This window comes from Cetorhinus maximus, chromosome 14 (assembly GCF_964194155.1).
Source record: "Cetorhinus maximus chromosome 14, sCetMax3.hap1.1, whole genome shotgun sequence".
Lineage (NCBI taxonomy): Eukaryota > Metazoa > Chordata > Chondrichthyes > Lamniformes > Cetorhinidae > Cetorhinus > Cetorhinus maximus.
In genome coordinates this window covers 78,007,732-78,025,392 of record NC_135892.1, presented here as the reverse complement: position 1 = coordinate 78,025,392, position 17,661 = coordinate 78,007,732, and the positions used below count along the sequence as shown (strand labels likewise).

Here is a 17,661-nt window from a genome sequence, read left to right as displayed (position 1 = left end):
AGCTGAGGAAATGGCTGTTCAGTGAATTGGAATACTATCCTTTCAATTTCAGCTCCTCGGTTTCAATCCAGCCAGACAGATGGAATGAAAGTCTCTCTGCTCTGACAGCTGTTAAGAATTCTAAGTGAAATTAGTTTTGGCAGTCTGAAACTGGTTCCCAGTGAGCAGGAAGCTACAAAACAAAACTGGCAATAATTCTGTACTAATTGGTTAATCTCATCTAAAGCAGTCCTAAGGATGGCTGGTGTGGGAAATGGAAAAGTTCCCTTACAGCTTTTGTAGGATATTTTCCAAAGTTAGAGAGGGTCAATGTGAGTAGGGCCCAGGATAGACAATAACATAATGGACCATATGCATTCTGCTTTGAGTTTGTTTTTATATATAACTGATAACAAATTAAAAATAGCAATGATCTACTTACAATTTTTGGCACCAAGTGGAAAAGTCAAAGTTGAAAAGTCATCTATTGTTTTGATTCTCTATAACTTTGGTTGGATTTAGTGAATATCAATGTTCAAGTTGCCTTGATCCTGAAGCTGAGCCGAGTCATGTATGAAGCTCACATTTTCAGCAGTTCATCATCAACTAAGCTTAATGAGTCACAGGAAAACAAAAATTGGTGGAGCCATAATATTTTGTTTCTAAATATCTTTAGCATGTTTTGCAAATATGATTTGATATTTACTAAGTGTTCCAGGAGAAAGTAATGGAAATGTGTATACTTGAGTGAATCTGGATCGTACATGGGTGAGTAGATTGCCCAGGGTATTGCTAATGGTGAGTTAGCAGTTTTATAAGAATAGAGTGCTATGCCAAGTAGTAGTATGAGAGCCACCAACAGATCAATATTGGAGTCAGCCTTGGGAACTAGGAGCCCAGGCAATTGGGTCTGTGATCTGGCAGTGCTCAGTTGGGGTTTCAACTCCAGTTGAAGTGGAGGGATGGGATTTCCCAGTGTTTGCAAACACTGGGACTGGGAGAGGGACCTTCATATCTAAGAGCATTTGTGAGAGAGGTATCAAGGTCCCACAGTACTCAGAAGTGATTCTGAGATCAGGAAGCACCAAGAATGTTGCCTAGAAGCTTGTGAGTACTGAAAAGGATCCCAGGATCTGGGAACGGAGGGGGGTCCTGAGTTACAGCTGGATTGAGTATGGGGCATTGGAATATTGGAGGGGGAAAAGCAGAGTCTAACTGCTTTGCGGGATGGAGAAAGGGAGCAGTCTCTAGCTGACTTGTCGGGAGGACAGCCTAGAAAAATGGGAGCAAAACTTCAGCATGATTTGATCCTTCAGCAAATCGTGATGATAACAAGTGACAGATTTTTTCCCCCCCCATTGTTACATGTTGACATGACGTTTTCCATTATAAAAGCATGACACAAGAAGTAAGGTTAAAATGTACATGAAATGTATGCCATATACAAGCTTTTTGATAACATATTAGTGAACTGCCTGTGATGTGGCCCATGATCAGTTAAGAAATATGTTTTTTTTCTGTACAAGATTGACAGAAATAGGAGAGAGACTTCAGAAAGTTATTCCAAGCAACTTAGTAGCCAGAGACTGTAAGCACTTTGTAACAAGCAGAATTGAATAGGAAAAGTTGACATAGCCATTTACAATGGTAAACAGTCAAAAAAGTGTGATCAACAATTGTGACAACAGAAAATCATTTTTGTGGGTAGGATGTATATGCACCTTAGGCAAGATTTTGGTAATATAGAGTTCAGTTACCCATTTGGTCAGAATGCACTCCTTCTATTGTGTTTTATTCTGTTACTATTTACAATCTATATTAATGACTTGGATTCAGAGATAGAAGGTACCATAGCTAAATTTGCAGATGACACCAAAATAGGTGGGAAAGTAAGTTGCAATGAAGAAATAAGAAATTTACAAATGGATATGGACAGGTTAGGTGAATGGGCCAAAATTTGGCAGATGGAGTTTAATGTGGATAAGTGTGAGGTTATCCATTTTGGTCGGAAGAATAAAAAGGCGACATTATTTAAATGGAGAGAAACTTCAGAATGCTTGAGTGCAGAGGGATCTGGGTGTCCTCGTGCATGAATCGCTGAAAGCTAGTATGCAGGTACAGCAGGTAATAAGGAAGGCAAATGGAATTTTGGCATTTATTGCAAAAGGAATAGAGTATAAAAATAGGGAAGTGTTGTTGCAACTGTACAAGGCATTGGTGAGACCGCACCTGGAGTACTGTGCACAGTTTTGGTCCCCTTACTTGAGGAAGGATGTAGTTGCGTTGGAGGCGGTTCAGAGGAGGTTCACTAGATTGATTCCAGAGATGCGGGGCTTGTCTTATGAGGAGAGATTGAGCAGTTTAGGCCTATCCTCGCTAGAGTTCAGAAGGATGAGAGATCATCTAATTGAGGTATATAAGATGCTAAAGGGGATAGACAAAGTAGACGTGGGGCGGATGTTTTCCCTTGTGGGGCATTCTAGAATGAGAGGCCATAGTTTTAGGCTAAGGGGTTGTAGATTTAAATCAGAGATGAGGAGGAATTACTTTTCTCAAAGGGTCGTGAATCTGTGGAATTCACTACCTCAGAGTGCAGTGGATGCTGGGACGCTGAATAAATTTAAGGAGGAGATCGACAGATTTTTAATTCGTAATGTGTTGAAAGGTTATGGGGGAAGAGGGTGGGAAATTGGAGTTGAGGCCGAAATGAGATCAGCCATGATTGTAATGAGTGGCGGGGCAGGCTCGAGGGGCTGAATTGCCTACTCCTGTTCCTTGTTCTTATTACAATTAATATTTGGACAGTACCTCTGAGCCATACGGCATTTGATGAATTAAATCTGAGTAGCTTTCTTTCATTACGAAACTGAAGCACTAAAATAACCAAAGGCCTCCTGCCAGAGAATTGTTTTTGCTATAAATCATTTTTTGGAAAAAATCATATAATATACTCCCATCCAGAAATATTTTGCATTTTTCAAATATGTAAATATGTCTGCATACAGTTATGCCACCTTTTAAACACAAGAGCTGCATTTTGCAAGATCTGGCAAAGCTTGAAATAGGCAGACCCTCTTTTCCAGTTTAATTGATCTGCTTTGGTATTGTGCAAGACAACTGCAGTTTGATGAAGAAAGAGTCTGGACTGTTATTTTGTACTTTATTTACATTAAAGCACGAAAACACTTTTTTCATCAAATGAAAAATAGCCATGGCAAATCTTGCTCATGATTTAAAAACTGGAACAGAACAGATGGAACCACTGGCAAGGATGCAAATTACTGTAACATGTGCTAATGCAGCAGGGAAAAATTGAATTACATGGCCAAAAATGCAGTCCATAAACACGTTTTAAATTTGTTCATGAAATGTGGATGATGATGCATTTTTAATGCCATTCCTAGTTCCCCTGAGAAGATTGTTCTTCTCTCTGAACCACTATAATCCCTGTACCGATAGTGACCCCAGAAAGGTTTTTGGTACAGAATTGCAGGTTTTTGACTCAGTGAAGACAAAGAAAACGATACATGCTCAATTCAAAATGGTGTTCCCATGCTCTTACCCTTGGTGTTAGAGGTTGTGCGACTGTGAGGGGCTAACAAACCTGCAGAGTTCCTACTGTGCATGCTGTGGACTGTACAGCCAGTGTGTTGGTGGTGGGGAGGGGTGGATAGTGAGTCCAATGACAAGGTCATCAATCATGCGAACTACTCTGCCTTGCTGTTGTTGATCCTTTGGGTGTTGTTGCAGGTGCACCCATCCAGATGGAATGTCCTGGGATGAGCCACTTGGTGCAGAGGCACCATGTCTCTGACCTGCTTTTGTAGCCAACTTGCTGAAATGGCTGATCAGGTTAAGATTTTGGTCAGTGGTGATCCCTCAAAACGTTCATGCAAAGGATAAATATATCCATGTTTGTAATATCCTTACGCTTTACGAACGACCAGCTTCAAGAGCTTTAACATTCCCTTTAGATAGCCAGAAATTATTTGGTCTTGGTGGCCACCTGGTGGACAATTGCATCAAATAAAATAAATAGTCAGAGGGTGAAAGTGTCAATTGGTGTGCTTATTCCCAGTATAAACATAATGCAGAATGCTTGAGTGTGCATGGGGGCTGGGGGGGGAGTGGTTAGAATGAATTTATAATGATATGTTTTATTACAAAAATCTTTACATAATAAGCACAACACATAATTAGCTGCTTTGAGACATTTTGGCCTATTTTAAATTCATATCATCTATTTATCATTCTTGAATCAGGTGTGTGCATGTAACCTATCCTGACCTTAAACTGTTCAGTAGGAGTTCAGCAAAAATAATATTTTGGGATTCCTTGTACAGTTTTACCTGGCTTCCACTTGAGCACTCTCTGTACTAACAAACTTGAGATTAGGAACAACAACAACTTGCATTTATATAATGCCTTTAACATATTAGAAATGTTCCAAAGTGCCACTTGGGAGAGTTAGCAGACAAACTTTGACATTGAGCCATGTGAAAAGATATTAGGGAAAGATTCCAAAAGCTTGGTCAAAGAGGTGGGTTTCAAAAGGAGAGCGAGGTAGACAGGCAAAGAGGTTAAGAGAGAGGATTCCAGAGTTTAGAACCCAGATTGCTGAAGACATGGCTGCCAGTGGTGGGGCAAAATGTCAGGATGCTGAAGTTGTCAAAATCGGAGGAACACAAATATCTTGGAGGGAACTTAAATTTGAGTTCTGAGCACCTCTTCCTTGTATAAATTTATTTAATTTAAAAAAATGAATCAATTCCATCAGAACCCAACAATCTTACTTAAATAATTTGTGCCTGCATTACGGTTGGTGCAGGATAACTGGAAAATAACACACTCTAATTTACTTAACATATCATGTGTGTTCATTTCTAGGCATGTATGTAACTCGCACCAGAAGAAATCAAATTTGCAAACTCAAACAGGCCTGTTACAGGTGGGCAGGCCGATTCGCCTTTCATATTCCTGTCTGAATATTGCATCATGTGGGCTTTGGGCATCAAATGGGCAGCAGAGGTTCCCCTCCTGATTTTTCAACTGTTGGTGACTCGATTTTCAGCCACAATATGGTTCACTGTGAGTTGAATTCCTCTCCCAAGATATCTTGTATAAAAGTAATTAAAATAACGGCATATCTGCAGGAGAATCATGATTAATTCTAAGTGTAGCAGGGGAGTGACTGCCAACTATCCTGATGCCACCAAATTTCTGGGGTCAAATTAATTTAAATAATTTAGGGAGACTCCTGACAGATTCCCATGACTGACTGTTAGGGTGATGAGCAGCATATTGAAGGGCCAAATGTCATTAAAGACAATTTCATTGGATTTGAAGTAGGTTTACAGGTTAGTGGACAATATCTGAACGGTTGGAGCAATGAAGTATGGCTGCTCCAAATAAGGCTGATGAGAAAGGCTGTCTTTAAGGACAGTGGGGGTAAAGTTCTCAAGGCCAAATGATAGGAGATGGCCACAGCAATGACACCTGAATCACCCCATGCATGGACATTCATTACACAAGTTTAATGGCCTTGCTGGTCAGGGAAGATAAATGCTAGAAATCACATTTTCCAAGAATACTGAGCATACTCAATGGGCAGAATTTAACCCAGGCAACGGGGTTCGTGCCTGCTGACTAGAGAGCTGACAAGAGCCCTGTGTTACAAAAACAGAAAATGCTGGAAAAACTCAGCAGGTCGAACAGCATCTGTGGAGAAAAAAAAGAGTTAATGTTCCGAGTCCATATGACTCTTCTTCAGAGCTAAAGAGAAGTAAAGCTGTGATGTCCTGTGTTGCCTCTTTTGGGGAAGGCACTCCATATTAAGTGCCAGTTAGGCACTTAATTGGTCAGTGGTGAGCCTCCCCTGGGATCTGGGATCAAGGACCCCATGGTATGCCCAGATATTTTCTGTTGCCAAAATAACTTATTTTCCAGCCATTGTTATGAAATAATTGAAAATCTCTGCTTTAATTAAGTCTCCCATTTCTTCATCCTGAAACTGACCATTTCTGCAGGGTCACTCTTGACCCAATAGCCCAGTGGTATTTTAAATCGCCTTATATCTTCCTGCTTAAAATTTGAAGACTACCCGTTAACATTACTATAATAATATAAAGTGAAATCAATAGTGGTACAACATTAGAGGACTTCACAATGCCATTCTCCTCTGTGGCTCTTTACCAGTCTATCCTATCAGCTTCTAACCACCTCCTTCCAGCACTCCCCCCCCACCCCACCCCACCCCAAACTTCCAATCTGGCCCTTTCAAAAAACATATTGGGTATTCCAAATGGAAAATCCATTATGGCATTTTCAATATGGGTAAAAGTAGCAGCCCTACAGCAGAAGGCACAAAGGGAAACATCAAAACAATTGTCATTCTGAAAACAACAAAATTAAGTTAAAAAATAAACATTTTAGCCTTTTTTTGCTGTACCTGCTGTGGCCCTTCTATTGTTTACCTGGCACCTACCACTGTTTAAGAGCAGCTACAAGGCCTCTACCTCCCAGTCTTCCTTAATTGTTGGTATTTTGATGTGTTTGCCACCTATCCATCGGAAATTCTGGATACAGGGTCCTTTAAATGATTAGGGCGGATGCCGGCGCCATTTACGCTGCTGTTGCCCATTTTAGTTGGGTTAAAGGGAAGTTGTCATGTTGGCTGAAGAAATCTTGAAAGCTGAAATGTTTCAATTTGCCGCTTTTATTAACATATTAAACGGCACTCGTGGCCCTTCAAAGTTTAACCCCTTGTCATCTTGTACATTATAATAGCTTTTCCATATCTGGGCGACCATCCTCAATATCCTCAATTCAGTTGGAAATTCCTGAAGTGGTGAAACAGCTGATTTTCTTTGCCCATCCAGGACTGGGGGGGGGGGGGGGGGAGGAAATAATCTACCTCCTTATATTTAGAATTATAATAAATCCTCGCGCAAAATTCACCAGTGAAACGGCAAAAACTTTACTTTTTGTGGTTGGGGGGGGGGGGGGGTGAATCCCTCGGATGTACAGTTCTCCCGTTTTTTTAAAAATCACCAGGACGCGGAATTAAACTAAAAACACTGTCAGATATTCGGAGTGGGAGGCGGCCGCAGAGCTGGGTTGACAAACGAGAACTGTCGGCGAACTCACCCAGTTTCCCTCCAGATCCCATTCAAGGCTGCAGCCGCCGGATTGTAATGGTGCAGCCACCATCAGGCCTCGGGCGGGAAACGTCGTCCGTCGGCTGCCAGGGCATTAAAAACAAGAGAGAGAGAGAGAGAGAGGCGACAAGTCCGGCAGCGGTCCGGGCGGGGGCCTAGGCGGGCTTTATTTTTGCTGCCCGGGCTAAACGAGCCTGTTATTGTTGCTGCCTTTGTTTTCCAGCCGGCTCCTTCGGGCGCCCCCGGGGTCTGGCTGAACGATGCCCCGCAGCAGAGGGACTTGGCAGAGCGCGCCTCTGCCCACCTGGGAGCTGACCTTCTACCTGGCCATCACCGTCGGATGCCACTTCTACTCTTTCCATGAGGTGTACCGAGTCTCCAGAAGTAAGAACGCTCCACCGCCCCCTTGTCCCGCTACATAGCTGCCAGCAAATCACATCATCTGCGCCGCGTGGAATTAACTTCTTTTTATTCAATTATATATTATATATATTTAAATTAATTCAAAAATGCTGCAGACACCTTGTGAACACGTGCACTGGCTAGTTTTCATTTTGTCTCTCTGGATCAAGATAAGCAGTCGAAAGATTTTTAGAGGAAAGATGAAAAATCAAATCAAATCTTGAATCCAAAGATTGTGTTTCAGACACAAATACAAAAGCAAAATCGCAGCTGATGCCGGAAAGTCTGAAGTGAAGACACGAGACGCTTGGAGATACTCAGCAGGTCAGGCAGCGTCCGCGGAGAGAAACACGGTTAATGGGCCAGATTTTACAGGGTGCCGTATTTCCCCCCCTCTCCCCCGGCTAAATAAAGACATTCAGGAGCCCGCCCCACATAAAAGCCGCTGTCCCCTCAGCCACTTCAGCCTGAGGACCAGCCTCCTGACCCCCATCTGTCAGCAAGTCCCGCCTCAGCGAGCTGTCGGCCAATCTGATTGTCCGGCCGCTCTGCAGCCCCACCAGCACCAGGTTTGAACGGTGGCCACTGCTGGGATTAGAGCCAGTTCCCAAATAAGAGGTTGTGGAGGCTGGATGCTGATCCAAGGTATCGGTGGGGCCTCGCTGTCAGGGGAGGGAACCCCAAAGGAGGTTGCCACCCCCATGACTGACACCAGTAAAAGCTGCTGGGCTACCTGCTTAGTGTGGATCTCCCCCTGCTGTGGGTAAAATAGTGGTGGGGGCAGGATGAGGCAGCTAAGTGGCCATTAATTGCTGATGCCTCCATTGCCCCCCCACCTTGTAAAATAGGGGACAGTTTGAGGGCAGGCAAGTGACTGCCGGAGAGACTACTTTCTGGATTTTACAAGCCCCCGCCACCTTCAAACCTGCCGGCGGGGAAGCATAAAATCCAGCCCAATGTTTCATGTCTGTGACCTTTATTCGGAATAGAAAAAGGTTTGAAGTATAATAGGGTTCGAGAAAGAGGGAAGGGTGGGAAGAAGAACAATAGGGAAGGTCTGTGATAGGATGTAGGCAGAAGAGATTAAATGGCAAAAGGTTTCATGGTACAAGGCCAAAGGCAATGGTAATGGAGACACCTTTACTTGTCCCATTACAATTCCTACAAGGAATAAGGTGACTGTCCCAACACTGTTAACCACCACTGCAGTTTCACAAGTGAAGCAACAGCAGGAGAGTTTCTTCTGATAGAGGAGGGTTTGAAATGAGTGAACTAGTGAGGATTTGAAAATTCTACAGGCAGGCAACAGTGATACACATGTAACTGTTGAAAGCTATGTCAAAATCTGCAGTGACTTTACAGAGAAAGGCTTATCTGCTATCACTGCAAAAATACTTGAAAGAGAATAGTGCCAAGTGTGCATGAATTAGTCATCCACTTGACCAAGGGACACAGCATTGGTAAATAAACTCTTCAGATTGGCATTGTCAGTGAGCATGTCAGACAATGAACCATCTCTCTTTGTCTCCAGATCCAGTTGTGTTTGAAGTGATCATAAGCCCGTGAGCTAAGAGACTCACAGATATAGGATTGCTGATATGGTAATTGAAAAATGTATCATACTTGGACACTCTTCTAAGGCTAGCAATGAGGCATTTTACTCTGATAAGACTTTCTGCGTGCAGAAAGGACGATAAGGATTTTTAATACTAACAAAAATCTATCAACCTCAGTTTTTACTTTTTCAAATCCTTTAGCCTCAACAGCTTTTTTTGAGGAGAGAGTTCACATATTGATGCCCCTTTGCATGCTTTGACATCCCACTGAATTGTTTAGTTTTAATTATAAATTCATGTCCCCTTGTCCTGGACTCCCCACTAGATTGAACAGTTTCTCCCTATCAATTCTTTCAAATTCATTAATTAACTTAAACATCTCAATTAAATAACCCCTTTATCTTCTATATAGCAATTGGGAATTAAGGGTTTATCAAGTTGTTTGGGTAGCCTGGTCGTGCAGTTTTCTGCAATATTACACAGCCAAGAATATCATTTTTACTAAGTTAGTTTGTACCTTAATTTTGAAGAAAATGTATATAATTTTTATACTGTATGTATTTAGGTGCACCTGTTACTTCCTTTGAAAATTTTGATTTCATCCAGCGACCAGTTGTGTGGAGCACACTTTTAAATTCTAATACTTAACACTAGGGGGCAGTCCTTGAATGCCTTCTGAAATTCCATTCTTGAGCACACTTATGAGATTTAAATTTTCTCTCTTAATTGACTGGGACACCCTGGTCCACTCCTCCATCACCCCCTACTCCTCAACCCCCACCTATGGCACCTCCCCATGCCCACGCAGAAGATGCAACACCTGCCCCTTCACTTCCTCTCTCCTCACCGTCCAAGGGCCCAAACACTCCTTTCAAGTGAAGCAGCATTTCACTTGCATTTCCCCTAACTTAGTCTACTGCATTCGTTGCTCCCAATGCGGTCTCCTCTACATTGGAGAGACCAGACGCAAACTGGGCGACAGCTTTGCAGAACACCTGCGGTCTGTCCGCAAGAAAGACCCAAACCTCCCTGTCGCTTGCCATTTTAACACTCCACCCTGTTCTCTTGCCCACATGTCTGTCCTTGGCTTGCTGCATTGTTCCAGTGAAGCCCAACGCAAACTGGAGGAACAGCACCTCATCTTCCGAATAGGCACTTTACAGCCTTCCGGGCTGAATATTGAATTCAACAACTTTAGATCTTAAACTCCCCCTCCCCCCATCCCCACTCCGTTTCTTCCCCCTCCCTTTTTTTTCAATAATTTATATAGATTCTTCTTTTCCCACCTATTTCCATTATTTTTAAATCTACAACGAATACTTTGTCAGTCTTTCCACCCCACCCCCACTAGAGCTGTACCTTGAGTATCCTGCCATCCATTCTTAATTAGCACTTTTCTTAGATAATATCACCACGTTCAACACCTCTTTGATCCTTTTGTCTGTGACATCTTTTGATTATCTGCTCCTATCACTGCTTGCTTATCCCCACAACCACCCCACCCTCAACTTCTCTCTCCCCCCACCCCCCACCTTAGACCAGCTTATATTTCACCTCTCTCCTAACTATACTTCAGTTCTGCCGAAGGGTCATGAGGACTCGAAACGTCAACTGTTTTCTTCTCCACCGATGCTGCCAGACCTGCTGAGTTTTTTCAGGTAATTCTGTTTTTGTTTTTGACTGTTTCCAATGTTTAGCGAATATTCCTACTTTGGTTGTTAGAGTTTGTACCTATTATGACTGTTGTCAGTTCATTTTCTCTGTCTCTGCCATTGTGGCTAGTGAGTTTCTTAGTTCAGCTTTCCATCATGTGACTAAAAGGGCTTTATTTTTTTTAATTAAAAAAAGTAAATAAAAATCCTCCCAGCTACCTATTCCTATTTTTATTTGTTCTTGGGATGTGAGTGTCACTGGCGAGGCCAGCATTTATTGCCCATCCCTAATTGCCCTTGAGAAAGTGGTGGTGAGCCTCTTGAACTGCTGAAGTCCATGTGGTGTAGGTACACCCACAGTGCTGTTAGGGAGGGAGTTCCAGGATTTGACCCAGCGACTGAAGGAATGGTGGTAGAGGTTGCGGGTTGGAAGATGCTATCAAAGAAACATTTGTTGCGAATGTTACTGTTGCCATTGTGCGCTGTGGTGGAGGGAGTGAATGTTTCAGCTGGTGGATGGGGTGCCAATTAAGTGGATTACTTTGTTCTGGATGAGTGTTGAGTGCTTGAGTGTTGTTGGAGCTGCACTCATGTAGGTAAGTGGAGGGTATTCCATCGCACTCCTGACTTGTGCCTTGTAGTTGATGGAAAGGTTTTGGGGAGTCAAGAGGTGAGTTACTTGCTGCAGAATTCCCAGCCCCTGACCTGCACTTGTGCCCACAATATTTATATGGTTGGTCCAGTTCAATTTCAGGTCAATGGTAACCCCTAAGATGTTGATAGTGAGGGATTCAGTGATGATAATGCCATTGAACGTTACGGGAAGATGGTTAGATTCTATCTTGTTGGAGATGGTCATTGCCTGCACTTGTGGCACGAATGTAACTTGCCAGTTATCAGCCCAAATATTGTCCAAGTGTTGCTGCATATGGGCATGAACTGTTTCAGGATCTGAGGAATTAAGAATAAGACCGAACACTGTGTAATCACAAGTGAATGTCCTCACTACTAACCTTTTGTTAGAGGGGAGGGCATTGATGAAGCAGCTGAAGCTGGTTGGGCCTAGGACACTACCTTGAGGAACTCCTACATCTATGTCCTGGAGCTGAGATGATTGGCCTCCAACGGCCTCAGCCATCTTCCTTTGTGCTAGGTATGACTCCAACCATCTATTTTGTATATTGTAGGCACTTAATTGGTCGGCGGCAGGCCTCCCCTGGGATCTGGGATCAAGTTGTCTATTATAGTTAAAAGATGAATTTAATACTGCATTGCATTTCTTTGTGACTCTCTCTCTCGCGCTCTCGCTCTCTCTCTCTCTCTCTCTCTCTCTCTCTCCCTCTCTCTCTCTCTCTTTCTCTCTCTCCTTCTCCCTCTCCCTCCAGATACCAATCCCCAAGGGCAATAGTGGACTTCTATGTTAATCTTGCTGTAGTGTGTATTATGGATTGAGAATGTTTATGTTTTCACTTGGTAGCTATTTCTACAGGCTGCATAGAAGATGCTTCCCATTCTTGTATCTCAAAGGCATTAATGTCAGCATTAAGGCTATCCTTGGATGATTTATATCATGTTCAGCAAATAAACTATTAGTCATTCTGTACAGCAGATATCTCTGTTGGCTATCGGGACATGTTAATTTCCTTCACCCAGGTGGTTCAAACAGATTAGTGGGCTTCTTGTGAAGGCAGCAAGTCATTTCCTTATTTAACAGACATCCTATAGGATAGGATCTTTGGTTTGGCGAGCAGGGGCGGGTCCTGCTTGCTGAGGTGTAAAATGACGCGCGGTGATGTCAGGTGTGTGTCCCAACGCCACCGCGTGTCATTTAGATTTTCAGCTCAGTGGGCCATTTAAAAAGCCAATAAAGCAATTAGCTGAGCTGCCCGTCCAACATTAAGGTTGTGCTCTGTGCCTCAGGGAGATTTCTGCGCTCTTTCGCACATATGCGAGAAAGAGCGCACTCCCTGACTCAGGTAACTCCCCCCACCTCCCAGCCTGCACAGAGAGCGCTCAGCGCTTCCGGGCGCACGTCACGCTGGGCAGGCCTTAATTGGCCCGCCCACGTAAAATGGCGGTGCCCAGCTGACCAGGGGCACCGATTGGCTGCGCGCCCACCCGCCCCCACACAACACCCCCCAACAGGGAGAAAATTATCCCCATAGGGTTGTTTCCACTGTGTCAGTTATATTATATATATATACAGCCATATTTCCTTTCTCAGTTATATTTGTTGGTCAACTGCTATTTGAATCATGAACGACTGACCAGTAGCTATAATTAATACCTGTTTTGAACTTTTTTTTTTGGTGGATATGTTTAAGGAAATTTGAAGCAACATTTGAGCTGTGTTACAATGAGAAATCAGCTTGAGGCCATAAGGAGTTTAAAAAAATTGCAGGCTTCTGCACTAGACAGTGTTTTAAAAAAACAATTTATTGGGCTAGATTTTGCTGGAACAGTGAGGCTAGCACTTATTATAGTGCAAAGTGGACAGCTAGTTCCAGTGGTTGTACATGCACAGTTAAATGTGGAATTCCGGAATTCCTGAGTTAACCTGGTCCTCCTGAAAGCACATGATTCTGGTATCATATGGAGTAGTGTTTATTTATCTATCATTCAATGTATTTTTAAATTTATAGACTGAGTCAGGGTAGAGTGCAGATTCTAGCATTTTCCAAAGTTGAAAGGCTGAAATACAGTGACAAGCTTCAGGCAGTTGTTGCATTTACCTAGCTTTTAGGCAAGTAATGATACTATCTGATTTGTAAGAGACTGGACATCTGCTCTTAGGAGCAGTCAGTAAACCCAAGGAGAATATCTAGTGTAAAAACACCACTCTAAAGGCTTTGGCAATTCCCTGCTGAGATCTTAGTAATAAGTAGGTGGGCAGAGATCCATTCTGTGGTGCTATGTGCCTGCATGTTTCATTATACTGCATCTTCTCTAATTAGCAGTAGTTTGCTATATGGGCACATGATAAACATTGACTGAAAGTAGTAAGCAAACTGAATAAGAATATTTTAGTAATTAATTGTGTGACCATAGTAATCCTGCAGAATAGAAACCTAAAGATAAATGATGACTCATCTCAGTTGTATGTGACGTGTTTTTCTAATGTATTTCATGCACTAGACAGCGCTTTAAAAAAACAATTTATTGGGCTAGATTTTGCTGGAACAGTGAGGCTAGCACCGTTATTATAGTGGACAGCTATTTCCAGTGGTTGCACATGCACAGTTAAATGTGGAATTCCAGAATTCCTGTGTTAACCTGGTCCTCCTGGAAGCACATGATTCTGGTATCTCATTGAAATACCTGACATTGAAATACATGGAAAGATGTGAAATTGCTGCTTACGTGATCTATACCCTCTGAAAAAGTTAGAGCTTGTTTATTCCAGTGTGTGTTCATTCTTAATGGTGTAATAAATCTTGATTATTGCCAAACAACCTCTCTGGCATTGAAAATTAACAAGTATGGAGTAACATTCCTTCGGATTTTAATTATTACTGGAAATATAAAAAATTGTCTCTTATATCTCTCTTTCCTAATGCAGCCTTTCTTTCTCCCCCTTTATTTTGTTTTCAGTACATGATTTGACATTGAATTAATTATTCTAACTGACAATCCCTTGTTTAAACTCTGCAGTGTTCATTGATAATTCTTCAAGTGGATTGTCTGCCCTATTCACAACAGTCCCAGATGCCCTGTAGACAACATCGTGTTTTTGATGTTTGTTTGGCTGAGATGAACTTCCAATTTAAAAGCTCATTGCAAGTCTACATACAAATTGCAATGAATGACTGCAAAATACACCACTTGGCATACATCATTTGCAGAAAAGTTTGATTGGTTGAAGTTGTTTGTATGTTTTTGGCAAATATTTTGGTGTAAAATATTTAATGATGTAATTCACTAGAATGAGAAACTTTTGGAAATGTTTAATCCGGAAGGATTGAACATGTTGCATGCAGTTTTAAACCCTGGGTTTTTTAAAAAATTAATCTCCCCTTGAAAATTCATACATATTAAATTGTACTGATCGGTTTATATCTTTTGTTTGCTGTTTTAGAGAACACAACCTTTTTTTAAATGTTGCTTTGTATCTAATTCCATCTCTTCCATTTCCCATATTTTCCAGTAGAACTCACCTTCCTCTGGACAGCCTTCCATCACTCCTGGCTAACTAGTGATAATCTGGGCACAGACCGCTTTGTGTATCAGTCTGATCCTGGCAGATATGGATCTCTAATTATTGATTGTAATAATTTTTTTTCTTTAAAATACATTACATTTCTCATTTAAAACACACACACTGTGATTGTGTGGCTACAGAGACAACAAAGCATTTTTACCCTAAAGACAATTATGAAATATCACAAGTAATTTTAACTTTTATGATCGAGCAAAAAAAAAAACTGCTGGCCAAACTACAATATCTCTATTAATTTTCCTGATACTAAAAGTTAACTTTACCTACAAGATATTATACTATTCCTGTTCACATCTGGTACGTTTTAATTTTATTTGGAATTGGTTCAGATTAGATAATTCTCAATATTTTAATATTGGGATTCAGTATAAGAGCTATTGATAACATTTCAAGATCTTTGCAAATCAACATATTAAAAGTGAATATTGTGCTTTTGGAAGTTCCAGATTCCCCATAATTGCACATCTGGGGGAATATTTACTGGCCTGGATTTTGCAGGGGATTTTAACAGACGGACTGTCAGCATCCGAAATCATGAAGTTGTGGTATGTTACTCACTACTCTGCTGGAGGTTGCGTTGTGCCCCCCTGCCCCCACCCCCCCAATCAGCGATCAGCAATTGTAGAAATCAGTTGATCTGTTGAGAACGCTCCCTTCCTCGCTCACATTGCTGTTTGAACAAGGTGTAAGTTTTTAATGGCATTTCTATCAGTTGTAACAGGGGTTTTAACGGCAATCTGAGTGACTATTTCTGAAGAACAGAATTCATTAATATGATTGGCTGCTTGGACAGCTTGATGATATCACTGGAGCTCCACGCTGGGAATCCCCATTAGAGAGTGCTACAATCCACCACATGGCATGGGGAGGTAAAGTTCTCACCACAGAGATTACTAGATCTCTCAGTGAGCTTTCTTCAGTGTCAGCGACAAGCGTCTTTGCTTTGCCACTGATTGTACTCAGACATATTGCCCTTGATTTGTGCAATCTTACTATAGGGGTAGGGAAGAACGAAAGCTTTTAAAGATTTGTGACAAGCAGGTTTTGCTTAAAACCATATTGTATTTCTTAAAGGTCAGTTGAGCGTGAGTTTCAGAGGTTTTTTTTTCCTGAACTATTATACGTGTTCTCAGAATCTAGTAATTAACTGAAGGTCACATTTTCACGTAATAGAAGGACTGTCACCTCTGACAGGATATTTTCTAAATGTGCTCACTAAGCAGGTGGCTAAGCACCTGTGTATATTGTAAACTTATTGCAGAATATTTGTTATTCTTAAAATTGTAAAACCTTACTTTGAATCACTCCAAAAAAAATGAATGGAAACACCTGTATTTTCTTTGGAAGAAGAACAAGGCCTTTTATTTTGCTCTTCTGACAACATCTGTTGATTCCGTTTTAGCCACCTACAGATCAGCTGTGGAATTTTAATATTCTAATCATTTGACACTATGAGCAGAATTTTAACCATGGCACACCATTCACAATAGGCAGTAATTGTTTCAAATTACACTTGTAAATATTTCACATTACATTGTTTTCACTTTTTTCATCTGTGCATCATTGTTATTTGTTGAGACTAGCTTGGTCAGGGAGCTAAATGTACTGGCATGCATCATGATCGGCACTAATTGGTGGTTACAGGGTAGTTACGGACATTTCCTTTACTGTGGAAGAAACAATGCTGTGTTTTTGCATTCACTCTTTATTGAATGTTCATGCTGGTGTCCAGTGTTGTATTCGCCACTCACTATGGGACCTGGCTGAATTTGTAGACTCAGGACAATGCCCAAGATCACTCTTAGCGGGTATAATTGAAATGTTGTAGGTGAACTCAAAGCCCTGTAAGGACTCTGCCAGCCAACACCCTGAGATGGATATGTAGGCAGTACTGATGCCACCCTTTATGCCCCTCGTTTTCTTACTTCGACTGGGCCCTTCCTGCTTCCACTCTCATGCTCTTGACCCCACTCTCTGGCCTCCTTGGATCGCTCTTGTACTCCTTCATGCCCCCGACCCCACTCTGCAATTCCCCCCCAACCATCAACTAATGTTTGCCTATCTTGAACCTCCATGCAAATTGCCATTCTCCTGCTCCCCTCCCTCATGCCACAGAGTTTAACAAGGAAAACCCTGGCCTCAGACATAACTGCACAAAACCGACTTGCTCGCCACCTTTAAATGAATGTGAACTAGGAGCCACGAGATTCTAGTGGGCCGCTGACTTTATCTTGAAAGCAGGACGTAAATGCATGAGCCTAGTGATTGCATATGGTTTAGTAGCTTTGGGTATATTCTGTACATGCTTGATCCTTAAGCAAATTTGAAAGAACATCCTTTTTATTCCTTTGAATTTTTTGGAGGCGATGTTAAACCCTCTATTCTCTCAGGTGGATGTGAAAGATCCCATGACACTATTTTGAAAAATTGGGGAATTCTCCCTGATGTCCTGGCCAATGGATTTCCCTCAATTAACAACAGTAAAAAGATTATTTGGTGTTATGATTTTGGTAAAGACCAGTCTCTTTTTTTTTAAGTAGACAAAATTTAAAATCCCAGGTATTTACTAAGAGAATAAAACCACAAGATCCCACGGTTTTAAACAGAAGAATTTTTACTATACAAGAGTCAACAAAGCAAACACTAAATACAATTTTTCCTATACTCTGACACCCAGAATTAACATCAGGTAAACATGA

The 17,661-nt window shown here is 41.8% G+C and overlaps 1 protein-coding gene across 3 annotated transcripts in view; it reads left to right on the top strand.

Moving 5' to 3' along the window:
• Positions 1 to 6,688: 6,688 nt before the first annotated feature.
• Positions 6,689 to 17,661, top strand: part of hhat (hedgehog acyltransferase) — a 346,318-nt gene continuing 335,345 nt past the window's right edge. For 2 of the 3 annotated variants that reach the window (XM_078557117.1, XM_078557119.1), the window contains exon 1: positions 7,356 to 7,520. In XM_078557117.1, coding sequence (XP_078413243.1) covers positions 7,397 to 7,520 — 124 coding nt within the window. In that variant the 5' untranslated portion in view covers positions 7,356 to 7,396. Of the gene's footprint in view, positions 7,521 to 17,661 lie in introns of all 3 variants that reach the window. The other variant, XM_078557118.1, reaches the window with a different exon arrangement.